General features: G+C 36.9%; 2 protein-coding genes and 1 non-coding gene across 5 annotated transcripts in view; 1 reads left to right on the top strand and 2 right to left on the bottom strand.

The window, feature by feature from the left end:
* The first annotated feature begins 379 nt into the window (after positions 1-379).
* Positions 380-492, top strand: mir124-6 (microRNA 124-6). Its single transcript, NR_030064.1, has one exon. It is a non-coding gene; the product is annotated as a microRNA 124-6 (primary transcript).
* A 2,780-nt stretch (positions 493-3,272) lies between these two features.
* Positions 3,273-18,083, bottom strand: ythdf1 (YTH N6-methyladenosine RNA binding protein F1). 2 transcript variants are annotated; one of them, XM_005167004.6, is made up of 6 exons: positions 17,698-18,083; positions 17,055-17,079; positions 15,838-15,917; positions 12,677-14,308; positions 8,045-8,089; positions 3,273-4,938 (listed from the first exon to the last, which is right to left on the bottom strand). In XM_005167004.6, exons 1-6 carry the CDS (start codon positions 17,722-17,724, stop codon positions 4,912-4,914), a joined length of 1,836 nt encoding a protein of 611 aa, XP_005167061.1. In that variant the 5' UTR covers positions 17,725-18,083; the 3' UTR covers positions 3,273-4,911.
* Positions 18,084-19,706: 1,623 nt separating this feature from the next.
* Positions 19,707-27,864, bottom strand: part of nkain5 (sodium/potassium transporting ATPase interacting 5) — a 73,343-nt gene continuing 65,185 nt past the window's right edge. Inside the window, exons 3-7 of one of the 2 annotated variants that reach the window (XM_073909334.1) lie at positions 24,050-24,187; positions 22,376-22,456; positions 21,670-21,867; positions 20,615-20,675; positions 19,707-20,514 (exon numbers count right to left, since the gene is read on the bottom strand). In XM_073909334.1, coding sequence (XP_073765435.1) covers positions 20,501-20,514; positions 20,615-20,675; positions 21,670-21,867; positions 22,376-22,456; positions 24,050-24,187 — 492 coding nt within the window. In that variant the 3' untranslated portion in view covers positions 19,707-20,500. 2 annotated transcript variants of the gene reach the window in all.

The raw sequence follows: 27,864 nt of genomic DNA, 5'->3' as shown, positions 1-27,864 counted from the left end.
ATTCAAACATTGACATTCTTTTTGAATTCCTAACCGCACTGCCACTGAGCCACAGAAACCCCGAAGCCTCAAAAGGAGGAGGACAATAGCCGTGGCTGCAGAATCATACACTGGCTCCCTGTGCAGCTCCTAAAGGGAATGAATATAGGCCACTGCTCGGCCTTCTATGCGCAATATTTGCATGTACATTTCATTGTATTGCACGCGGATTTGAAAGAAAAAACGCGGGAGAAACAATATTGTGAATATTACTTTGACATTTTGTCGTCGGCGAGTTGTCAAAACGCATTACGACATCCCTCTTTGCGGTGCTCTTTGAAGAGCAGCCTGCTCTGCTGTGCGCGAGTGCTTGTGCGTTCGCGCGCGTGCGCGTCATAGAGGGTGGTGACACAGGCCCGCCACTCTGCGTGTTCACGGCGGACCTTGATTTAATATCCATACAATTAAGGCACGCGGTGAATGCCAAGAGAGGGGTCTTAAAACGACAAACCCGTGTGCGGCAGAAAATGAGCAGCAGCAGCGCAAGAGATGCGCACATCTAGAGTGAACACTGCGCGGTTATTCTACTGAGCTGAACAGGAACTGAGGCCGATGGGTTGCCGGCGCATGTTAGGAATATTAATTTTAAGAGCTGACGGGAGTCTGAAATTCCTCTTCAAATGCAAAGTACATTGCCTTATTTCAGTCAGTCCGTTTCCAGTAATATTTTTAATCAAAAGAAGTTTTCATAGTCATTGATTACAGGTAGACAACTCAGATTTGTGTAGAGAAATAAGGTTTACATTGCTTAAGTACTGACATTACATTGCTTAAAGAAACCATGAGCTTGATGGCTATTAAAATGTCAGGTATTTATGCAAAGACCTTTGGCTGCCATTGCAATTAAGCCAGAAAATGCATCAAAATCGAGACAAATACAAAAAATGATATTGATTTGAAATTATGTTTTGATCAATGTTTTTGATTTGTATATACTGCAATTAACTAGAATATGTATGAGAATAAAACTGCAAAATGTCAACTTAAAATGCACAGAGCACTTTATACCAAGACCTGTCACTTCATTCCTTTGTTCACATGTCAATAAATCATTACTTTATTCATTTCTGTCACCTGTTTAGAAATGCTGTTTCAAGTTTTTTATTTCTGGCTTTCTCTCAGAACTCCACATAATGATGTCACTCTAGATGTGCTGGATGAGTAGAACAAGATGGCAGCCAATCAATTCAGATGGCGCTTTTCTGTTAGAGATTCCACACTTCTAAAGGGAGCAATAGCATGTCACACATTACATACACTTAACAACTACACCCTTAAAAATAAAGGTTCTTTATCATCATTGGTTAGATGAAGAAATCTGTCCATTAATTGAAACTTTCAATTGCATAAAAGCTTGTTAGATGATTAAAATGCTTATAAAAACTCATTTATCATATTAGGTTTTAAGGAGAATTAAAAAAAATGTCTCTTCAATGGCATCACTGTGAAAATACCCTTTCGGAATCTTTAGTTCTTTAACTGCCCGCTCTACCAAATGGTTGACCATATTTTGACTGTTTTAAATAAGGACTGTTGAAGTCATTTAAAGAATGACACAGTTATTGTTGGTTTACAAAAACATCAAACAAATATAATCCTGTTGCGCTAATACACTTGATTTTGGTTTTATTGTAAAAAAAGAATAAGTAGAATAAATAAGAATCTAAAAAATTTGATGGCATACTTTTATGGCAAAATAAAGATTATTTAGTATTGAGAAATGTTTTATTTTAAATATATATATATATATATTTTATAAATGGGTCTTTCACTTCAGATTTTCATGTATTGCGGTACTTTTACCATAAACTGACATATCAATCATTTGGTGGAGGTTGATATTTAGATATTATGGGATGTGTTGAAAAAAAAATACATTGAGAGTGTTAACGAGCAACATTAGGAGTTAAATGCAATCAAAAAATGTTTTTCTTGATGGGGCAGTTAAAGGGTTAAGTGTGCTCTTCAATGTTCTCTTTGATCTTCAGGAAATAATCTTTGTCATGTCACATTTGCCAAAAAATCAGTGTGACCACAATGACGTTACTATTCTCACTGAGAATTCTGGCTGTCTGGCGTGAACATAAATAAAACAGGTTATGCTTACAATATGTAATCTTTACTGTAGGGATTACAGTGCAACATGTATAAAAACTGACATTTAGGCAAATTTGGAGTGCATAAAATATTACTAGCAGATAAACCTTACTATTTTAACCCTGTTCTTGATTTGAGCCACACACACACAAAAACAACAACTATAAAGCATTTGTGATTAATTTAAGATGTACTCTACTTCTAAGCTTATTTCACAGTGACGCTGAGAGAAATGTACACTACCGGTCAAAAGATTGGGATCAGTTTTTTTTAATTATTAATTTAAATAAAATTATTCTCTTCATCAAGGCAGCATTTATTAAATGTAATTTTTAAAATTAATTATTTATTACTTATTGTATATGGTTTCAAATGAGTTTATTACTCCAGTTATCATTGCTTTTATTACTATAACCTTTAATAATAATAACAACGGTGGTTCATTCCGCTGTGGCGACCCCAGATTCAGAGTCAATGAATAATTACAATAATTAATATTAAAGTCTTTTCTAAAGCAGTGTTTCTCAACCACCCTCCTGGAGGCCCACCAACACTGCATGTTTTGGATGTCTCCTTTTTCTGTCAAACCTATTACAGGTCTTTCAGTCTCTGCTAATGAGCCAATGAATCAGGTGTGTTTGGTTAAGGAGACATGGAAAATGTGCAGAGCTGGTGGTCTTCCAGGAACATGGTTGAGAAAACGATCATGACTCTCAAGATAAAAGTTCTAAAGCTGAAAATTCATCATTTAAATCACTGGAATAAATTATAAACTACTTCTGAACAGTTATTTTATAGTGCAATAACATTTCACAATTTCGCAACGTGTGCTGTATTTTTGATGAAAAAAACAAAAAAACGCAGCTTTGGTGAGCAGGAGAAGCTTATTTTAAGAACATTTTAATTCAGCTGACTCCAAACTTTTATTCGGTAGTGTATAGTTTGAATTTCAGAAAACAAACAAATAACAAATATATGTCCATCATGTCATCAAATGAAGCATATTTGTCCTGTGCTCATCAATTTTGGTAAACTGAAATCTATGCAGTTAAATCGTAAAAACTGATTCAGAATTAGCAGACATGAGAATCCTCCAGACAAAGCAAGGCAGTAAAAAGAACACCTTCAAACACCAATTACACCATATAGTATTATTTTAATAATGAGCATGATCAAATCTAAGAACGTGATAGATAATGACCTTCCAATACAATGCATATTCATCTCAGGGGTGACTTAAATGTTCGTCTTGTAACTCTTTTTTTAATATTTTTAGTATTTCATATATTTTCATGAATCTTTTGTTATATGACTATAGAAATCTTAAACCCTCAATTCCGCTCTCCCACACACAAACACACAAAACAGCAAGCAGGTCCTAAAAAAATCACGCACAGAAACCATATACTCTTTTTTTTTGTTGTTTGTTTGTTTTTTCTTACTTTTAACAGTAAATCAGTAACATTAATTTTCAGGTTACACGTTTTGAGGCGTTCTTCGTTATTGTTATAATTATATGATCCTACGTTAAAGCTTAGCAATATACTGAGGACAGGGGGGAGGAAAAAGGGGATGAAATCAAATCTGTTAAAGGACGAGAAACAAAACAAAGATAAGGGTGATGCATCTAAAGTGATTTGAAATAAAAAGCAGTGAATTGCTACATCTCTCAGATTGGCTTAAAGAAACAGCGACCTCTGCTGGGCGGGGTTGGAACAGTAAGTAGTTACATTTCTGCTCTTTAAACATTACGCATGTATGAAAACAAAGCTTGAGCACTGTGCTCTGAACCATAACGAAAAAGTTAGTTAATTTATTTTTGTGTTGTTTTTTTTTTTTGTTTGTTTAGTCCAGCCAGTGACAATGTTGACGTCCCTTGGTTAAGGATGCATGGGATGTCGTCTCCCTGATAATGCTGTTTCAATTGAGGTATAGAACAGCCATTATTAAACGGTTTCCATAGCTTTAAAATGTTAAGGCTCCAAGCAGGAAAAACAAAGGAGAAAACAAAACAAAAAGTGTGACATAAGTGGCTCGTCACTGAACAAAACAAGTCAAGTGTTACATAATTCAAAAATATAGTTTCTTTTTTTTTATAACATCATCTCAAGACACATTTCATTGTCCCTTCTATGCATTTGCATTATTCTCCATAAATGGGTTCGAACCACTCTGGATCTACAGAACGTAAAACTGGCCTGTTACAGTTACTGATGCTGGAGATGCCCCTCCTGCTGGACACACCCCTCAAAATCACATGACTGACATACACTCCACCATCTTCCCTAATACACACATACATACACGCACACACACAGAAGTCATGACCCACTCATTTAACCCACTTTGAAGGGCACGTTAAGGAGCAGTGGGGCTGAAGAAACAATAATATAGGATGAAAAGAAAAGACTTGTGCAGGTATTGGTTGGTCAAACAGGGTAGGGAGGTGTATGGAAACAATACCAAATGATAGAAAAGAAGAAAAAAAGAACAAAATAATAATTAAAAAACAAAAACAAACAAACAAACAAAAAAATCAATCGAAATGATGACGCGACGTTAAGAGGTGCTAATCGACTTCAGCCCTCAGAGGTGAAGCCGGAGGCGCAGAGGCTCGAGTCTGACGCTGGCTGAAGTCACCAGAATTAAATAGAAAAACATAATGATTGTTTATTTTTTGTTTTTAAATTTCATCTTGTGTCCTCTTTAAATTTCATTTTTTAAATGGTCAGTCCTAAAACAACTGCTCATCAGCTGTGGGGAGGGGGCAGCCTTCTATTGTTTATTTCGGTTCTGGCGTTCCTGTGGGAGAAAAACAGAGAAATATGGAGAGCGGTTAATATTGACAAAACACAAAAACTCCTTTTCATTTTAATGCAATTCAGACATCAAAAATGACTCCTATTATTTTTTTGTAATGCACCAAAATGATGGTTCCCACAACTGTTGACCAACAATTTCCCCTGAACTTTTCAGGTCTTATAAATATTAACCTTTTAAAAACGTATTGTCATTATCATTTTGTCAATCTCAGGTTAATTTCCTGCCAATGACCGCATCGTAATTTAACTTTTGATTAATTCAGGTAACGTTTACATGATAATGATGTAGCCAAAAATAAAAAGTTTTTCCATGCAAATTCCTTGAACATTTTCAAAACAGATTTAACAGGTTTACACACATCAGCAAAAAAGTCCAAAAATGCCGTATTATGCACATCAGGCTAGTATTTGGCATTGTCATTTCATTAAACGTTCCTGAGTTTGGTATGATGTTTCGGAATGAAGCTCTATAATTTTATTAAAACGTGACTGCTCAGTGTGTGCCATACAACAGTGCTTTCACTTTCAATGTAGGCACGCACATTTTCCAGGCGCACCTAGTTGAAAACATCTGAACTTTTTCCGAATCCACGAGCGCATCATGATTCATGTTAGTAGAACTGACCAATCTGCTCTCAAGAGTAACAACACGGAAAATGAGTGTGGTGGCTAGCAACAGTCAAGAGATTGTAAATATAAAAGGATGTAAGGATGTCCCCAGAATGGCTTTTTGGTTTCTTTTCTTGTGCATCCCAGTCACTAGCACCCTAATCTGAAAGAGTTTTTAGCATAGGAGGTAATGTAGTCATCCAACTTCACAATTTGTAATGTTGCAGTATGTATTTGAACAATGATGGCTGGTTCCTTTACTTGAAAGCTCATATTTGATTTTCATAATTTGTTTTGTTTACAGAGTTTGAGGTTTACTGTATCATTATTATTCACACTTTAAAGTTGGCTCTGAATGTTCAGCATTTACACTTTAATATTGCATGCACATTGTTACATTTTATTTATCAAGTTTAAGTGTCTCTTTTAGACTTACGTTTATTTTATTATAAAGAGATAAGATATTTTGTTTAAATATTTCTGTTTTTGACTATTAAATCTATTTGCCTTAGTAATGTTGCTAAATTAAAGTGGTTAAATTTAAAGAAATCCTCATATTCCTAAATGAATTGTTACAAATATTCAATAATTATCAATACTGAATGATATAATACATGATATTGTGATACATTGTTTGCAATATTGCCCTAGTTTAACATTTAGTCTAGATGAACAAGTTTAACATTTGAGCGCTGACAGGCCATTGTGTTCATTGGTTTATCACTCTTCATTAAATGCAAATACAGATACACAAACACTGGAGTGTTTTAAAGCTGCGTCAATCAGTCAATTTATCAGCTGATCACCATGTATTAGCTCTTAGACAGATCAGCTGATTGAGTGGGCTTTAAAATGCTCCAATGTTCGTGCATCTGTGTTTGTATCTGGTAAAAAGCAGTGATGTGCCAATTGGTACCAAAATACTTTTGACAACCCTAAAAGTGACAACATGCAGTAGGTGGCTTGACACTTGCGTCTATATACAATCTGCCATGTGTAATTGCCATATCCACTTTTAATTGTAATGTAAAGTGCATCCACACTTTGCTGATGAAGCGTTAGGAAACACTTGAGCAAAAAACAACAGTACCACTTGGCTTTCCATCTACACTCCCCTAAACATTTATGATGCATGGATGTGATGCCATTGTTTTCAAAGACTTCCGTTTTCATTTTCAGTCTCAAAAATGCCATTGTTTTGTAAACAAACAGGTAAAACTTCTAAAAGTTTCACATTTGATTTTTGGCTGAAAACGTTGTGTAATCATCATTTTAAGAAACATTTCAAGAATAAAAGATAGACCAAACAGGACAAAAGTCCTTGTTTCCTCCTAGCATGAACATGCTTTCAGCTATCTCAAGGGGTTGCCAAGACTTATTACTGTTTCAAACTAGTCTTAACTAAATAGGGTATATGTACAGCTAGTGTTTCTTCCCATAGCGATTAATCGTTAATGTGGCATTTTTCAAATTAATATAATTCCGTTTACAGCATTGATGTTGTAATGTAAAGAAAATACAATCAGTTAAATAGACTTCAGCATTCATTTAGTTGTTCAAGCATAAAGCGAGATGAAAAGCCTTTTGCACGCACGTGCCTGTCAGAATCAGCAGGCGAGCACAGAACCTCCATTGAAATGACTGGAGTAAAATAAATGTTTATATTTTAAAGACATGGCGTGGGAAAACTAAATTTAACGCAGCGCTTTTTGTACATTCTGATACCCAAATATTGTATATCAATCAGGCAGTGGTGGTTGATTTTGTAAAAGAAAACAGACCTTAAGCATGCCGATTTTGTAACCGTATACAGTTCACCGGAAGTGCTTGACCCAGGTTACTGCAAAATTAAAAGTCCTTCTGCATGCTTTTACATATACCCTATAAATATAGGTGTATTGTGATCACTTGCGTTCAGATCTGCCGTTCTGATTTGTGTAGTGTATAAGAAAACTACTACTGAATCAACAAATCGCTATTATAGAGTTTACAAACAAGCAGGAAAGCAAACGATTGATGTACGTGGATGGCGACTAAGATTTCAATCAAAATCTGTGTGTTGTGGTACAATAAAGCAAAAAAAAAAAAAAAAAGAATGCTGTTTGTGGTAATATAAACTAATTTGACTAAATCAGATGCATTTTCATCTACCTCTGGATAAGTCTGAAAATAGACAAGCTTGAGTTTTGTTGGCCAATTTAACGTTTAAAAAGTGTATGTCATTTAGTCTTGATAAAAACTGATCTGATCAACAGGCCCTTTATTTATATATATATATATTTATATAGTATGTAGTTTTAAATAATATATTCTACATTTACAGGATTTCTGAAAAATTCAATAGAGGTATTGTATATATGAAGTATATTTAAATTGATCTTGATTATAAATAAATATATTTAACTTGATCTTAATTTTATTTTCACAGACTGGAAATCACAAGATTTAAGCCTAAAAGAAAACAAACAAATGCTTACTTGATCCAGTCGGGATCGGTTCTGGATAGGAGCAGGCTCAAGATTCTGTCAGAGGAGATAAAAAGAAAAGGGATTCAAATCAATAACTGTCTGATAAAAATCAAAGACTTCATCACTTAAAAATGCCAATAACATCATTTTCTAAATAAAACAGAGATTATCTTAAGTGCACAAACTGTCAAAAGATTTAAACATTTTTGTGGGATAAAAATAAATTTAAATATACAAAAAGAAATCACATTGGCTGTTTCTCAATGCGTGTTCTTCCAAAGTTCAGTTCCAAAACTCGAGACCACAAGAACGAGGACGCATGAAAATTCCCGGATGTGTTCTTGATAGAGGAAGCATTGGTGCAGACTTGAGTGCAAAACTCCCTCAAGGATTCCCAGAAGTCATAGTGACTGAATAAGGAGGTGGGAGGCACAGCATTTTATATAGACCTACTATTAAAGTTCAGAGAGATATAACTTATTTGTGATTTTCCCTAAATCAGACAGTGAAAGTAAACATAAACATGGAAATCTTTTTAAAGGCATAAACACATTAAAGGTGTTTATTTTTTGAAACTTGTATAAAAAAATAGTTTTATTTGTATTGTGCAATGGATATTTGTAAGGTTTTTTGCATAGTATATGTTGTGAAAAGGGGAAAAACAATAACTTGTATGAATGCTGGAATTTTAAATGATTTTCCATTAAAAACGCGTAAAGGTCATGTGACCATCAGGAAGAACGAGGGGAGAGTGCAGCATCTCATTTTACACAGGACGCGTTCTCTGTTCTCATGAGTTTGTTCTTCCGAGATAATTTTGCCAGACTGGTCTACACAAGAATGCAAGTTCGTTGTTGGAATTAAGAAACAGCCATTGTGCGATTAAGAGCCCTGGTACAACAGCATAAAAATAAAAAAATGAATTACCAAAAAATCCACAACAACGTTGAAATAACCAAACTAACAAAAGCAAGACAGCATCAATCATTCAAAGCAAACTAGGCAGACACACTCTGATCTATAGCACCTATAAACAGCTGTAACCTTTACATAGGCGGTTTTAGGGGTCACCAACTCAATCGTAATCAACTGGTAGATCTTTTTTAATCTCTGTAAGATCCGAAAATGACCGAAGATTAGGGCTGCGCAATTTGGCCTTAAATCAAAATCTTGATTAATTGAACATTTTAACTCGATTAACATTAAAGATCGATTGTTTTTTTTATTTATTTATTTTTTGCCCTCAAAGTTCACTAACAAACTTTGTACTACGAGTATACTCACATATTACAAGTGAGAGAATTCTGAATAAAAAGTGCATTATTTGATTGAAAATAACTGAAGGAAACAAACACAATCTACTATCTATGATTATTCGTTAAACATCAACACTGAACAACTAAAATAAATGTATAACTTGCACTTTTTGGAAACAAAATAAATTACTGTTAGTGTTTTTCATATTAAAAAGGTAGAAAATAAGCAGCATCTCTCTAAAATAAAAAAACGCTTGTATATCCTGTGAATATTATTTTTACTGTGCACTTCTTGCATCTTCTGTAAACATAGTTTAATGTAAATAATCATTTTAATGTAATGTAAAATATGCCCTTTCAAGGCATGTCAGGCATAGCTTCTAAACATCGTCAGTGAAGTGCAAAGCAAGGCTTAAGAATAAGTCCATCATCCTACATGACCAGAGATGAGATGTGGCTGCAAAGTGGACGCAGAAACATAAATCTGCCTCAGCCTTTAACAGAGCGGGGTGATGTGACTCCATATGCGGTACAGAAAGTAATTGAAAAAATAGTCTTGAAAAAATTTGGTCGATTATAGGTTCTGAACGTCGATTTCGATCACTTTGATTAATCGGACAGTCCTACCGAAGGTTAAAGAACACAAAATGCATATCCAGTGTTGTAGGTTTTATTTTCATGGCTAACTGCTGCAACGTCGATATACACCTTTTCATTTGATCCTCAAAGTAAAAGGGGCCATTTGCATTTTGAGTCTGTTGCATGATCAAGCTCATTTTAAATGAAGATTATTGGGTCGCACTCACATTTTTTAGGCACACCTACAGCACAGCGGCAGCGAATTGAAAATATCAACTCTTAACTTTAAAATTAAAGACAAGACATAAGACGCAAGTAAAACTCTCACTGCTAATAGAAAACTTTAAAAAGGTTCCCTTCACATCAAACAACACATTTGGTGCAATCGGGACCTAAAGGCTGATTTACACTTCTGCATTGAGTGATCGCCGTGACCCACGGCACCTGCCTCATGCGTTGTCATGCATTTATACTTTTGCACGCTGTTTGTATTGCTCCGCATTAACACTTTCGAAATGCTAGCTGGCAGTGTGTTTTTATGTTCCTCAGTATTGAATTTCTTTGTGAGCGTTTTGTTTTTTCTGAACGCTACCTTATTGTACAAGTAGCTAAAACTTCAGAGGCAGGAACCGGCAGACGTGCAACAACTTTAATTATAAGGTAAACAATACAACACATTCCATCTAGAGCTACTTCACGGGACTCAACACTTGTAAAAACACTTGCTCCATCGGGTTTGAGTAGCTCTGTCCCACCCAGTCTGGTCACAGCGACCAAGCCGACTAATCACAGAGCTTCCGCTATACATTGTTACAATGTGTAGTTACTTTTTTGAGAGGTGTGCGTCAACATTGGCATCATCAGGAGCATACGCGTCTGCTTGACACAGAAGTATAAATCAGCCTTAAGCTCCCACATATTCTCCAGCTGGAAGCACTAGTTTGCCTTCTTATAACATTATGAATTGACAAAACCGCAGTTACATTTGCTGAGTGATATTATAATGCTCTAGTGTACTTATTACTGTTGTTTTTTATTTAGTTTAAAACTTTATTCCAGCTCATTTATAAAATGCTAATATAGTTCCTACAGAAGCAAAATCATTTTAACCATCTTTTATTTATATTTACATATGATCTGATTACTGCTAATGTCACAGTGCATCGTCACACATTTTGGTGGTTGCATCAATTGCAAAAATTAAAAGTTGGTAAAACTAGTGCTTTTTACATAGTTAAAAAATGTTAAATTAAAGGTCTCAAGCTGAAAATCCAAATGAGAAATATAGCTTTCTCTAGTTTTTTTTTTTTTTTGATGGGTAGATCTTGCCTTTCTGCCAAGCCAATGTAAGGGATCTTAAGCCAAAAAAGTTGACTACTGCTGCATAGGCTTCTCTAAGCTTTAAAAGATTTTAAAACAAAGCTTTATTTTTCAATTTCTAGTTGCTAACACTTATTTCAGCATCCTAATGTACATTCAAAAGAAATTGAATATTGATCACATAACAGGTTTTTTTTGTGCATCATTCACTACTAGTAACGGTAAGACGAATGTGGCTAAGGTGAACAGTAGAGCTGGGTGATATGGCCTTTAAAAAAAATGCTTTTCCCCCACACACAATTTTTTTTTGATTTATGTACAATTTTCCCCCACTAAAAAAATGTGGAGCTGAAAGTTGTTAACCTATATAATTACTTGCGCGTATCATAATTACATAATAATAATAATAGGATATTTAAAAATGCTAAAGAAAAAACTCTCCCTCAAGAATCTTTGCTAGCGTCATTTAAAAATCCAATTTAACAAGATCTATTTACGACTGCATACATTTTAATAATAATATAAATTTGAAAATGTTATAAAATTACAGAGAAGGTAAACTCATAGTGATTGTGCTACTGTTTATTTCAACATAAACAGAGGTTCAGGTAGGTTTCATGGTTGGTTCGGAGGTTTATTCATGCTTATTTTGTGTTAAATAAGTTCATATAAATTACTCACGCTAGGCTAGTGGGTTACGTTTTATTGCTTTTATTTGCATCAGGCTACTGCCTCTGGTAGACTGATGCACTGTGCGAGTTTTGTCACAGTGTTGATATTTACCATACCTAGTAATGAACGTCTCTGCGGCTGGGTAGAGTCATTAACCCAAAAACAGCAACGTTGAATTTCAACATCAGATAGGTAACAGTTGCATTCGTATGCACATCTTATGCATTAATTGTAATAGATTACTTCTTATTGAGAAATATCAATTACTTCCACAAGAAGCACAATGTGTGGTGTGAGAGCAGGTTCAAAGGTCTGTGTTTCATAGTGAATGCAAGACAGAGCCCTGAATAATGCCATTTTTAGGCAGGTGTGCTTGTATTGCCATATACTTTTTCATTTCATAGAGTGAAATATATCTCCAAGTCCTTCCCTACTCGCTGCCATGTTGTTAATGTGTTCTTATGGCAAACTGACGGGGAACTCTGAAAACCCAAAGGAGAGGGTTGAATGAGCTAGAGTGATAACTGATTTCATTTCAACAACTCGATGTAAACTGCACATTCAAGTTAATTCATAAAATCAATTTTTCGCCCAGCCCTAGTAAAGAGTGATCCTAACAGTGTAGGACTGCTAGTCCAAAGACAGAAGCAAATGGTCAGACTTTGAAGATGAACTTGCACGGATTAACTGTTCACATAAAGCATAATAATGTATGCTAGCAAAACAAACATTGTTAATGTTGATTTCACATAAGCTTCAACAATGCAATGAAGATCAGCAGAACAGACCGTTGCATGCAAAATACCTTTCTTACCACCTCTTCCTCCTCCTGCCGTTTCTCGTAATGTGAGAAGTCATCGAAGATGGAGGTTGTGTGTTTGTAGGTAGCGATGATCTTCAGCACCTGCTTGGCCTTTTCCAGAGGCACCTCCTGTGTGTCACGCGAGTTGGTCACGGGCTTGTTGTCATTGTTCTCCAGGCGGATGTGCCTGAGCTGACTGTTGGGCACGTCTTTAACAAACAGCCAGTCCACATCAAATTTGCCCTTCCACTTGTCCTGCGCCCAAACACCGGCACTGGTGCCGTAGTCAACAGGCGAACGCATCTCCGCCACGCCACAGAAGTGTCCGCTGCCGTTGACGCTGAACAGCAGGTAGACAGGACCTTTGCCGTTGATGGCACGAAACGCAGAATCCAGCCGCTTGTTTCCATGTTCCGTGCTGCACCAGATGGAGTACTTGATGGAGCGATGGATGTCGTCCTCAGAGTAGCTCTTAATGATGAACACCCGGCCATTTTTCAGGTTCCAATCGAACTCCTTGGGGTTGTAGCTGTGTGCCGCACGCAGCTTTTCTAAGACGGGATGGGACTCGATGGCGCCGGAGCCCGGTGGGCCACCTCCGCCTCCATTGCCGACCCCTCCACCACTCGAGGAGCCACTGCTGTCCACGCTTCCTCCACCACCATAACCAGGGTTGCGATTGCGTGGGGCAACCCACCGAGTTTGCGGGGGAGGAGCAGGGGCGTGGTTCTGGTAAGGCTGCGGAGGGGGTGGGCCCTGCATGGCCATCTGCTGGGCAAGTGATTGTGCAGACGGCATTGGGGGCTGAGGTGGGGGTGGCAGTCCATGAGGGTGAGGTGGAAGGTGACCCTGGGAGTGGAGGGGAGGCTGCTGCTGGTGGTGGTGGTGAGGTGGCAATGATGATGCCACTTTGGTCACAGGCCCCTTATTATCCCAAGTGCCAATGTCCATGTTGTGTTTGATGGGCGGCGGAGGCAGGGTGCCTCCAGCCATGGGCATCCCTGGCTTACTCTTCACCTTCAGTTGCTGAGGCTTGGCCGGTTTGCTAGCAATGGCTGCCCAAGATGTGGGCTTAGGGGGCGGCAGTCCAATAGGAGTCCCACCATTACCCGTGGCCACCGCCGCAGCCACCGGCCCTCCTCCAATCACGGAGCCCACCGTCTTAACTCCGGAACCACCTCCAGTCACATCACCACCGATCTTCAGCCCCACCATGCCCTGCTCCAAGCTATTCATACCTGGTGCCTTATTCAGGGTGTCACTAGGGAAGCCTGTTTGCCCGTCTGGCACCAGGGTTCCACCTAAAGAACTGGGCGGGTAACTGTAGCTGCCCCCATATGCAGAACTCTGAGTCTGCTGGCCCTGGGAGCCACTCGTACCCCAGGCAGAAAACGCAGGGTTTTCGGGGAAAAAGTTAAAGCGGTGTGGATAAATGCTACTGCCCAGACCCCCCGGCTGTCCAAACACAGTGTCATGCATGAAGTGATGGTCTCCATTGCTGAGGGGGGCATACGGAGTGAGGTATGGGATCGGCGGGTCTCCACCTGTGGACCAGGGAGCCTCGCTGAGGGGGTACGGGAACCCAATTGAGGGGGCGTAGTAGCTAGACAGGTATGGGTCGGTCATGGATTGGTAACTGTTATTCTGGGGGAAATACCACAAATACAGACATTAGAATTAGTAACAAAAAATGCAACCAAACATTTCATTAGACGATTAATCAGGATAAAGGACAATAGATATGACACTAAATAAAATTTGAGTAACACTCAATGTTTTAAATTCTCATAAACATACAGTGCTCAGCATATACGAGCACACCCCCCTACAAATGAATAAACAGGGTTGCATTTCAGTTGCAACCCTGACCAAACACACCTGTTTGTAATTATCAAGTGCTGCTTTAGGTACTATTAATTGGTTCAGGTGTGTTTGATCAGGGTTGGGACTGAATTCTGCAGGAAGGTAGCTCTCCAGGAACAGGGTTGGTGATCCCTGATCTAGCCTTTCATACATTCGACTCAATGAAATGGGTAAAAGTAAAGTATTCATAATTTGTGCTGATATCGGATTTATATCGGTATCGGTTTGTACTGATGGTTGCAATATCGACATTGTATCGGAAGTTAAAATGTTGTTTTTATTACATCCCTAGCTATAATGATTCAAATATTCATTAATTTTTTTGTCAGCTTAGCCCCTTTATTAATGCGGGGTCATCACAGCGGAATGAACAGCCAACTTATCCAGCAAGTTTTTTTGCAGTGGATGCCCTTCCAGCCCCAACCCATCTCTGGGAAACATCCACACACATATTCACACACACACACACACACACACACACACACACACACACATACACTACGGACAATTTAGCCTACCCAATTCACCTGTACCGCATGTCTTTGGAATGTGGGGGAAACCGGAGCACCCGTAGTAAACCCACACGAAAGCAGGGAGAACATGCAAACTCCACACAGAAACGTCAACTGAGCCAAGGCTTGAACCAGCGACCTTCTTGCTGTGAGGGGACAGCACTACCTACTGCGCCACTGCTTCGCCCTCATTCAAATATTAGTAGCCCAAATTTAAGTGAGGGAAAAATATTAATTCAAATTTTCAAAAGTAGCAAAAATCAAGAGAAACAAAAATATATATAACTGTTGAAATAATATAGCTTGTATTTTTTTTGGAAATTTTTGCATAAATTTAAATGTATTATCTTTCCATTCCTACAGATGTTCTGTGACTAAAATAGCTAAAATAAATATATCTGTTTAACAAATCTGTTTTGTTCAAATGCACCAATATATATTACCCATATTCACTAAGAAATGGATAAAAATTTTCATTTTCAAAATGGGGTGTACTCCTATATGCTGAGCACTGTACATAAAATAATTATTTATTAATTAAACAAAGTAGATTAAACAGATTAAACAAAGATTAAACAAAGTAGTACGTTAATAACCCGTTTTGTTTGAACTTCATGAACAGAGTAAACTTTAACAGCACTAAAGTCCTACTGCTCTTAAATCTTTAGCAATTTATAAGCCATCGTTATTATCATGTTATTTTAATTTTCCATGCAGAGAAAAGCAAAACACTGCAATGTCAAGATCAATTTAACAGAGCCCTATTCAAAGACAAACACAAAAACACACATTTCTCACCGGATTAGACTGGCCAGTGAGGTATGGTTCAAAGTCATTGTCGTGGACCGTTTCCTTCTGATGAAGAGAGCCATTTTGCACTGAAATAAAGAATGAACATTTTAAATCAGATGTACCTCTAATGACTAGATCTGATATTAAACCCAAAGCCCAAACTACATCCAAAAGCCTTTAAGCTATATCTTGAAAGAATGAAACAATGCTATGCTAGTGACATTTTAGATCTTCAACAAATTTTGTACAATTACATAACACTCATTTAAAAAAAGGTTCTGCCTGATCACAGTACTATAGACTAGGGCTGCCCAAACTTTTTCATATAAAGGGCCAAAAATGAAACTTGATTGAGCGTTGGAGGCCGAAGTTAAATATGTCAAACCATTTTACATTCAATTTGCTCATTTATTTGTTTATTATTTAAAAACAACTAGAAAAAGTTGATTTCAAAACATTATAGTAAAAAACAACCCCATTTATAACACACTGGAGCTCAATACTGAATACACTAGTAGAGCTGCTCCTGCCTTTGCCTTGATTTGCTCATCGATGTCTTGTGCATTGTCCTAAATCTGTCAAGTGACAGTATTTAAATTTTAAAAGTCTGGTTCATATGAAACATTTAATCTTAGTTTTTTTTGTTTTTTGTTTTAGCTTCTCAATTAAACAAAGAAACAAAAGGGTATACATTAAGTTCGAAATGGCGATCTCTGTCAAAGACATACACCCCAACCAACTCCCCATCATTCTCCCTCTCTTTTCAGATGAGATGGTAGACCAAACCAAAGGTTACCATGGGGCAACTTTAGCCTGCGGGCCCCACATTGGGCATCTCTGCCATAAATGAAAAAAAAAAAAAAATAAAATAAATAAAAATCACCCAAGCCCAAAGAGCATGAATTCACAAATACAGTAGTTAATGCAAAATATCTATGAAACATAAACTATTTAATGTTTAATCTATGAATGCCAAATAGACGTCTCAGTGCACAGTAAACCCAACAGGAGCAGTTCTGCAGTCCAAAAGATTTAATAAACTCTAAATGATACGTGATGATATTCAAGCAACAAAACAACCAGACCTTGACTTGACGAAAGTCTGCAACAAACTTACTTAGAAGGCCACAGCACACCATTAATCGTAGTGCAATTAAACGAATGAAAAACTAAACCCAAGACCTTTAACATGTAAAAACACAACTATTAAAGAGCCAGCTTACCTTTAGCGTCTTGCCCTTTTGATGTCTTCCCAGTCAGTAGGTGATCCGAAATGGATAGAAACAGAAACATAAAGAATTAACATCGCTGAATTGTTGTTTTAAACACAAGCACTTCGTGTTTATCATGTAAATACTCCAGGTTTCATGCCCTTCTTAATCCACATCGACTCCATCAGAGCATCACCAATAAATCAATTCGCTATCAGAGGACGCTGGCTATTCCCCAATAACGCGAAATAGGGGAATTATGTTGACACTCAAGTAGTCAAATAAAACAAAATTACACGACCACCAGGACGGATACAGATTTCTTCAACCACGCAGATCAGCCCAAGTCCAGAGAAAACTGGTTGTAACTCTCGGAAGCTGATGAGGGAGATTGTGGACTAAATTAAGTTTTATCCTGAAGGTACACCGGAGCGCAGTTTGTGATGTGTCAAACGGAAATATCTGTTTTGGCTGAGGAAATGCGGTGTGCTGTTAATTTAAACGAGTGTGGTGAATGCTAACTCGTTAGCCATCGCGCTTAAGAGGAGCAAGGAGAGGCAGATGCCCGTAATGTCTCCGCAGAAGCGGCGGAGGCTGCACGCGCATTCCCTGCTCCTCCTAAAGGCCTTCGCGACGCCGTGCCACTCCAACCTACCTGTGGGTCAATACTGGTGGTAGACATAATTCATCAAGAGGCCCTCTTTAGATTCGGCAAGAGTCTTGCAAAGAAAAAAGAAGCAGCAGCGAGGGTGCTCGGCGTAACCCGAAGCCCGTGGGTTCCTTTCGGCTCCGTGCAGGCTCAACTGCGCTTTTTTCAGCAAGTTCCACGACTTGATTCCGGCGATCAGGTCCTCTCGAGCGCGTTAAAAGTCCAGCCTGAGGACGTTTCCGAGAGAATCTGAGGCTCAGCGGTTTCGGGAGTTAAATCCAATGCTGTCACACGCCGTGTGTAAATTTATTTCAAAGTGTATATATTATTTTTCCTCCTCCCAGCCCGCAGTTATTGTGCACCTCTGTTCACTTCCGCCCAATGGCCGCTCCATCCGGGATCTGCGCGGAGGGACTGACGCCACATGGACCGGGTGGCCATGCGGAGGTGATCAACCTGAGAAAATCGGAGAAAAGTTATTGCTGCACAGAACGCTTTGCTTTTTTATTATTTTTTTCTTCAGTACCTATATACAATAAAAACATATATATGTCACACGTAATATTACAAAGAATTCAGTACCTTTTGATTAATTTATTACTTCTTAATGATTACATGATTTATGTTTATGAAATAATTTATTAAATAATTGACTAATTAATAATATAAACTAATATTAAACATACTAATAAAAGTTTAATAATTATGCGGATGTTTTCATGTATTTCGTTTATGAAGAAACTAAAACTACTTCTTTTAATTAAACCTTTGCATCCCATTTATTCGTCATTCACACCTCCTCCTTATGTATAACATATTGTATATATACCAGGATACCTGTCATTTTAATGATTATAAGTTACTGAATGGGAAGTGGCTGCCATAATCCATCATGTAGTAGGTAATAAAATATTAAAGAGCATAATTTGTCAGTAAAGCGGGTTTTTCCTCTGCTTGTTTTTTTCATGCATTCAGACGTGAAACACTGATGAGGACTTCTCATACTAATGTCGATGACAGGCTTGACGACATATATGTGCATAGTCTTTTTTATGAAAAGGCATAGACCATATGCCTGGGAAATACATAAAAAACATTTACATTTTTCTTCTTTTCGTTTACATTTCCACAGTTAAAACAATATTAAAAAGCATCCAGTGAAGCTAATATTTATTAGATCTAGCCCTCAGTCAGAGAATGGTGAAATGGGGATCTTCGTGTTTAATAGGAAGCAGCTCTGCTTCTTCACACCTACTCACGATATCAGATTGTATTTGGTTTCTAATGGTTTAATATGTGAAACAGAATAACGATTCACAACTCGCACTATGTCGAACACAGCCGTTGCCACCAATGGTTGCCACCAACACTGAATCAAAAACACAACGTGTTTTTCATCTTAACCACTAGGTGTCAGTGAAACGTGAAGCGATTTAGGGAATTCCCTAGATTACATATCAAAACTCATTGGAGAAAGGCTGCATCCAGTAACTATTGGAGAATGAGGTATTTGCACTTTTAATTTCAGTCAGCCAGCCCCAGGGCTTCCGATGAACTGTCTTCCCATACAAAATCGCTGCATTTAGGATCTGTTTTCTTTAAATAAAACAGCGTTTTTCACTGCCTGGCTGAGATATGATAAAGTGGGCATCAGACCAAACAAGAAGCACTGCATTAATGTCTCTTTTCTCACGCCATGTCTTTATAGAAATTAATTTTACCCCAGTATTTTCAATGGAATTTCTGCACTAGCCTGCTGCTAATGATGACGCCTGCATTGGATAAGTGTTTTATCTCTTTTTACACTTTAACAACCAAATGGATGCCTAGTTTAATTAACTGTTTATATTCGAATTACATTACAACATCGATGCTGTAAAAGGAACCATATGAAATTGAAAATAATCATAAACCTTTCACTGGAAGTTCACTGAAAAACACAAGCTGTGCATATAGGCTAGCCCAATGAGCCAAACATGCTAATGGAACAAAATATCATTTTCATATACAGTGTATTCAATTTCAACAAACATTTATTAAGTACACAAATAAATTAAGAAAATATGACACGATTTACAACAGTCAACATTTAAAATACAGTCGTAATTTTATGATCACTTGCATTTACACAATGTTTTTCTTTGGCCACAGACCATGCAGATACTGTAATTGCTCTCCCATACACACTCACACAAATATGGCTTATGTTATGCGATAATATAAGAAGACAGATGCTGATCATTAAAGATTTAACAGCATTGAGCTCTGTACTGGCAAGAGTACAGGTAAAGCAATTCACCCATCTCCATTTAATCTCCAACAAAAACTATTAAACTGAGCATAATATCTATAATATAACTTAAAAATGATATAAAAATATTCAAAATACACAACATTTGAAAAAAAATTATATGCCACAGACTTAAACAGAAAACACAATTAAAAAAATGAAAGAATCACAGAGGTAGGTAGTGAGAAGTTCAGCATGTTCAGTCATAAAACACGCTTTACTGAGAAAATAAAGGATCTTTATTGGCATTGATGGTTCCATGAAGAGTCTTTGACTCATCTTTCATTCCACTTACACACACAGAGACACACCTGAATTTCCAGGTTTGTAAGAGCGGTGTTTGGCTGCATCACTCTTATTTCTTAATTTATTCATAATGTTTTATTTATGCAAATATATACATAACTTGGTATCCATCTGATTTCTGTTTTATTCCCTTCTTGTAGTAGCTTTAATTTTTCCTGCTCTCTTTCCTCACTCAGTGTTCACTCTTGGGATGCTGGTGACATCTGGACACTGTCACTTATACAAATCTGAAAAGTAACACAGTGCACAAAAATAAACAAAAATGATTCACTCCATTCGACAAATGAGGAAGTGAGAAAAGCAGTGAATAAAAATCATTGTACAAACATGTGTCTTCCTCTTCATTGAAGATGTTGACGACATAGCAGGCAAACACAAATCCCAGAACCTACATATAAAAAAACACAAAGTCAAAGTCATGTTTATGTTGAGCATGTCTGACTTTTGTATATGGATGAATATCAGATATAAGTTCATAAGTTCATATTAAAACTAAGTTAATAACTAACATATTAAGACATTTATAATTTTTCATATAGGGGAGAGTTGCAACACTTTTTGCATTTCCTTTAGGTTCTCAGAAAGTTTTTTGTGGAAACCCAAAATTTTAATATAATAAACCCACACTGCTATAATATGTGTACATATGACAATATATGCAAAATTTGAACTTGAACCTTAAGCAGAGAGACAGTTGCAACATTCATTAAAATGTAATAATAAAAAAATTCCAAAAAATTGGATTTTATTTTTTTTTGGTAAAGACTAAATATAAATTGGTTAATTGTTAAATGTGTTAAATTGGCCATACGCAATTAAAGAAAATGAAAGAATCACAGAGGTAGGTAGTGAAATTTACCTATGAAATATAAATTGTCAGGTCTTAAAAACTGAACAAAAACATTTTTTACAGAAAATCTACACTACACCTTTACTAAACTACTTCTTTGAACTTTGAAACAAATTAATAAATCAAAGAATCTTTTTTTTAATGAAATTACATTAAAACTGTGATAAAAATAAAATTATACATTGTTAATATGGCAAGCTTTTAAATGAATTTTGCAATTGGGGCCAGTTGCAACATGCTGTCAACCCTGATTAAACTGACGATGCTAGGGAGATACAATAGCTTTAACGCTAATAGCTATATCTATTTAAAGCTAATAAAACAGTGATTTAAATTATACAAATGAACTGCTCCATACTGCAACTGTCTCCACTCTACAATACTTATTTCTTAAGTTATTTTCTAAATATATGTGTAGGTTAAAGAAACTATTAAATCTGACACGGCTTCATTTACTCAGCTGCTTTGAGTAAAACATGTATGAAAACATTATTAAGTTTAAACAATGATCTTAGGAGTTTTAGGGGCTTACAGAGATGAAGATCTGCACTGCGCTGTGCATAACCTCAATATACTGATACTCTAACATGCAGCTCATGTCAGTGACCAGCGCAGGACTGTCCAGATGCTGCCATCTAGTGGTCTGGAGGTTTTTGTTCTCACAGCCTGGACCGTTGTCCTTCCACCATGAATGGTAAGAGGAAAGTCCCAATGACAGATAGTTGCTTTCCTATAACAGCACAGCACAGAAATTACTTGAAGAGATGAATGAACATTCTGTCATAATTATTTCTTTGTTCTGCTGAACACAAAGGAAGCTTTTTGAAATAACGTCTTTAACCAAACAGATTTTACCACCCCTCATTCACTAAACACTATATGAGTAAATGGGTGGGGGATTTGCTTGGATACTAACATTCTTACAAATATCTTTCTTTGTGTTCAGCAGAACAAAGAAATTTAGACAGAATCTAATGATGAGGACAATGACATTTAGCCAGAAAATGATGGCAGAATTTTTATATTTGGGTGAACTATCTCCCATCACAATTTTGAATTTCAGTTTCATGGATTATTGACTGTTGTACTGAGAACACACATGTGTTTTAATCTTGTTTAATGCCATTTTGCATGCCTATACCACAGAGATGAGATCATTACATACCAATGGCATGAATGAATGTAAACTTGGTGTAACACTAGCTCTATGACTAGCCCCCTGAGACAGGGCTACATACCTTGGAAATCCCTCCAAGGTCTAAATACAGGCAACAGATGAAGACATTCCAAGTCACCCAAAACACAGTCCAGACTATATACTAAAAGAGAAGGAAAGAGCATATGATGATTATCATGAAATAATTAATAAATAAGGCTATATATATATATATATATATATATATATATATATATATATATATATATATATATATATATATATATATATATATATATATATATATACATATATATATATATGAACAAAATAAAGAAAGAAAGAAGAAATGCCAGCATGTGTTTAGAGTTTTTCCTTATAGCAAACACAACAGTAATCTGATTACTGCTTTGGCTTTTTCAGTTTTAATTATTGTGATTCCTGATTGCACAAAGAAATAAAAGGATTTCAAACTGAAAAAAGATTGATGGCAATCTTTGTCATCACTTTAGACATGATGCTAGAGAATATACATATATATATATATATATATATATATATATATATATATATATATATATATATATATATATATATGTGTGTGTGTGTGTGTGTGTGTGTGTGTGTGTGTGTGTGTGTGTGTGTGTGTGTGTGAGTGTGTGTATATTTTTTTTTCTTTGACTTAATTAAAGGTGTTTTCTGTCACTGTTTAGCCTGCATTCAGTGTAAAGCTGCACAATTAAACATTAAAATATGATTTCAATTCAAACCCGCGTAACATGAGCGATAAATGATAATGATTTGTATATGTTTGTTAATCCTTCAAAGCTCTGCTTTCAAATCTCCATCAAGAGATATTCAATATTTACACCTTTTCAGATAGTTACAAACAATTAAACAACACCGAAGTACTGGGAGAACAGTTTATAGTTCAGATATAAATACTGATGTTTACTGTAAAGATTAAAATCACTGTTTAATGGAAATTTATGATTTTTATATTTAGCACTATTAGCAACAGTAGCAAATATCATATTGCTTTTTGAATACTTTACTTTTTTTCAGCTGGTTCTTTCTTGATTTTTATTTTTATTAAAATTACAGGTTCTAAACCAATGTTTTTTGCAGTAATATTTTTGTATAAATGGAAAGCAAATGGCATTTGTCTCCTCCTTTTTTGCTGATCTGAAAAATGGTCTGATCCGTGACTCAAAAACTGTAGTGTGATTCGAACCATGAGATTTGTGATCCGTTACACCTCTAATATATACACACCACTATATATACACACACACAATTCTAACATTTTTGGCTCTATACACCAACACAATAAATTTGAAATGAAACAAATTGCGTGTACATTTGGTCCCTTAACAAATGGGAGGCACATATGCAAACTGTTGTAATCCCTAAAGCGTTCGTTTAATTTCAAATCCATTGTGTTGGTGTATAGAGTCAAAAATGTTAGAATTGTGTCGATGTTCAAATATTTATGGACCTGATAAAGTCCATGAAGTACAATGGACTTTATCAGGTCCATATATAAAGATTGATTAGGAATTTGCTTTAACAGTATTATTAGAAATTAAAATACGTTTTTAATTTAAATATATTTAAAATGTTGCTATATAGTACTGCTATATAACACAAATATACATCATATTAGAATTCCACATTTATTTTTATAAAAAGTATTACTATTTTAAGATTAAAAGTCGTTTATGTTAATTTTTTATTGTAAATAAACCGTACACACCAATATAACGTAACGAGGCTGATACTGGACTGCTCCAAACAAGCCCAAAATCACTACGAGGATGTGCAGAAAGTTGACAAGGATGGGCGCCCACTGGTACCCCAGAAAGTCAAACACCTGTCTCTCCACTCCAGTGATCTACAGAAGGAAACACATGAAAAGCACAATTTTAAAACAATAACAACACTAGCAGCTACTTAGTATCTACACGACCAACAAAAATGTCCTCATGCTGTCCCAATGACAATGCTGCCGAAGACCCCATCTCTGTTTCCCAGAGGTGCACAGTCCAACCCCCTGCCTCTGTGGTTCCACATGCTGGTGTTTTACTCGGGGTTGCCATGGTAACAGAGCCAATGGGGTGCAAAGCTTGTGACGGAGAGACAGTGAGCGAGAGAAGGGGTGAGTGAGAGGAGATAAGGCTCTCGGTTGAGGTCAGAGGCTCAGTAAAAGGGACATGTAGGATTCAGATGGGAGGTGTGGGGGAAGCTGTTTCACTGCAGCAGTCATAAACCCGCTCTCTGACTGCCACCCATCCCCCCAAACAATATCTCTCTCTCACTGATTTTCCACTGCATGGCTTGGTATGGCTCACTTTTAGGGGGGTTCCACTGTATACGATGCCTGGTTCTTTTTTCAGTACCACCTCATCTAAAATTACATGCAAGCCGTAATGACACTAAAATGTAACATGTATATCCTGCAGACACTGATTGGACAGAGGGAATTGAGCTATTGAACTTGCCATGTGAAACCCCTTCGGTCAAAAATTGTATTCCCTTCTCTCTCATTGAGTACGTTTACATGGACACCAATAATCTGATTTTATTAGGTTTAAGACAATACTCTGATTAGGGTCTACTCACACAATGCTATTCGAACCGTGCCCAGGCCCGTTTCCCGGATCGCTTGAGAAGTGTAAGTGCTCTGAATCGGGCTCAAGCACGGTTCACTTGGCCGGTCCTGGCCCGGGAAGAGGTGTGCCTGAGTGCGGTTCACTTGGGCTTTGGCGCGATACGCTTGTGTGTGAGTGCAAAACGTGCCAAAGCCCGAAACTGAAAGCGAGATTTATTAATCATTCTTACTTCAGTGAACGCAAACTGTCGTAGTTTATTAAAAATGCAAACATCTCACTGCATGACAGCTATGCACCTTCAGCAAACCTCCTAATTCCGGCAGCACGAGGACTTTATGATTGTTTATGAGCGTTAAAAGTGGCTGATCTGTTTGGAGAAATTTTGACTGCATGTCAAACAACTTAAATGATATAAATGAAGAAATCTCCACTGTGCTGAGCGAGAGCACTTCTGACCAGCGCATCATCGATGACGTAAGCGTGCCCAGGCTCGAATGTAATGTGAGTGCAGGCTGTCAGGGGAGACAGGAGGGGGGACAAGCGTGCTTTGACCCGGTTCAAGGCAACTGTACATTGTGTGAGTACGCCATAAGAGTCTACCATGTAAACAGTGATTTTTTATTAATTTAATCCGATTAAAGTCATAATCGAACTAAACAGAAATTGAATTAAGACATGTGGAGTATGCCAATTGTAGTCGCATTGTTGAAGTGGAGTACAGACATGTAAACACCTTAATTAAACTGTCATGTACGATATTCGCCACATTTTGCGACAGGATAGTATATACACATGGCTGTTTAACACTATTCTCTGCAACTACCGAGTCAGTAAAGGACTACAGACACCTGCATTGCCAAATGCGAAGGGGTTTTCCACATACAAATTCTATTAAAACAACACTCTTCCAGCAGTTTCTTGTATACAAATCTCATTTGTCACTGCACGCATGAAATGCTCCTGAATGAGAGTGCCGAACTGCAGTTAAAAGTCGACAAATAAAAAATGAAACACCCAAAATTACACAAAACTCCAGAGAAAATGTGTATAGCGTGGTAATGAAATGACGTTAATCGAATTATGTGCTTGAAAGGAATGACAGGAACATTCAAAAAGCAACTCATGTAAACACCTTAATCATATTATTGTCTTATACAGATTCAGGCAAATAATTTAATTACTTATGCCCATGTAAATGTAGTCAGTGACCTTGATGTATGTCATTGATTATATTATAGAAGTACTACTGGAACATTGGAAATGCATTTAAATGGAATGCCCTAAGAGCTTCTTATAATGAACGTATTGTGGTCAGCAGAGAGAGGTTACTCTCATTGGTAGCCGAGAACAGAAATTAAGGAAATTTTCACTATTTCATCGTTTTTTAAAAAATTTTTATTCAAATTATTATTAATAATAATCAAGACTGCTTTTATTATGATAGGACAGTAAATAGTGACAGGAAAGTTGGTAATAGAGAGAGGGAGGGGGGAATGGCCAGCATGTCAAAACTATTTGCTCAGTTATTGTACAATTGTTTGTGTTGCATTTCCAACGACGTAACGGCAGTAGATGTGGCACAGCTGTCATGACATGTCTATAATCCCACCCACTTTGAAGTGGTGCTAATCTGTAGTGGAAAAGCATTATCTGAGTGTCATACTGCAGATGTTCCCTGAGGTTCCACCTAAAATCATCCAGACATAGTGTCTTTACTATAGTATTCGTCTAGTTCCAGCATGATGTGCATCATTGAACCACAATTGACCAACAATTCATGTTGTCTAGAAACAAATTGACTAGGTTAACTTAATTGTTTTACAGTCATTTTAAGTGGACTGAACACTTAGGGGTGTCCAAACTCGATCCTGGAGGTCCGGTGTCCTTTAGTTCCAACTTTGTTCAACACACTTGCCTGGAAGTTTAAGTTTAACTAGAAAGAGCTTGATTAGCTGGTTCAGGTTTGTTTAATTGGGGTTGGAACTAAAATATGCAGGACACCGGCCCTCCAGGACCGAGTTTGGGCACCCCTGGGGTAAAATTAGATTTAAAAAAATCAATAAGAATTTAGTTGCTTAAACTCATTTTAAATAAGTAGTTTGAACAAGCAGCAAAATACATATTTTTGAGTGAACAGTGAGATGATTCACAGATAGTTCCATGAAGAACCTTTGTTCATTCATTCTTTTTCTTGTCGGCTTAGTCCCTTAATTAATCTGGGGTCGCCACAGCGGTATGAACCGCCAACTTATCCAGCAATTTTTTACGCAGCGGATGCCCTTTCAGCCGTAACCCATCTCTGGGAAACATCCACACACACATTTATACGGACAATTTAGCCTACCCAATTCACCTGTACCGCATGTCTTTGGACTGTGGGGGAAACCGGACAGCACTACCTACTGCGCCACTGCTTCGCCTGAAGAACCTTTAACATCAATAAAACCTTTTCATTCCACAAAAGGTCCTTTATAGCAGAACAGCATGCATGCTTTAGATGATAAAAATGTTCACGTTATGAAAAAAAGGTTTTTTGAAGAGCATTCCACAATAAGATTAATTGAGGAACCACAAAATGCATCACTTTGCAAGTCTCTTTGGTTCTACCTGGAACCTTTATTGGTAAACGTGATCTATAAACGTGAACAGTGGCTGATTTGTTTAAGGATGAATGTAACCACAGAAAATGTAGCAGAACCTGTTGATGAATAAATAACAAATATTCAGTATAGACTTAAATGCTACACCTGCTGAACTAGCAGTTGAACTAATTAAAGCTCTATTTTGTTTGCAAAAATGAGATCAAATAAATGTAAAGACTAATAATTCCAATCTGTTCTGCACAGTCTCATCCAATCTCCATCATTTATTAATGAGGTAAGCGCATTTGAAAAAGGTCAGCATGGCGCTAAGTCAATGTTAGAATCTAAATGTGATTACTGAATGTGATTAAAATTAT

This window comes from Danio rerio, chromosome 8, assembly GCF_049306965.1.
Source record: "Danio rerio strain Tuebingen ecotype United States chromosome 8, GRCz12tu, whole genome shotgun sequence".
Lineage (NCBI taxonomy): Eukaryota > Metazoa > Chordata > Actinopteri > Cypriniformes > Danionidae > Danio > Danio rerio.
The sequence above is the reverse complement of the archived record's forward strand: the minus strand, read 5'-3'. Positions and strand labels throughout refer to the sequence as shown.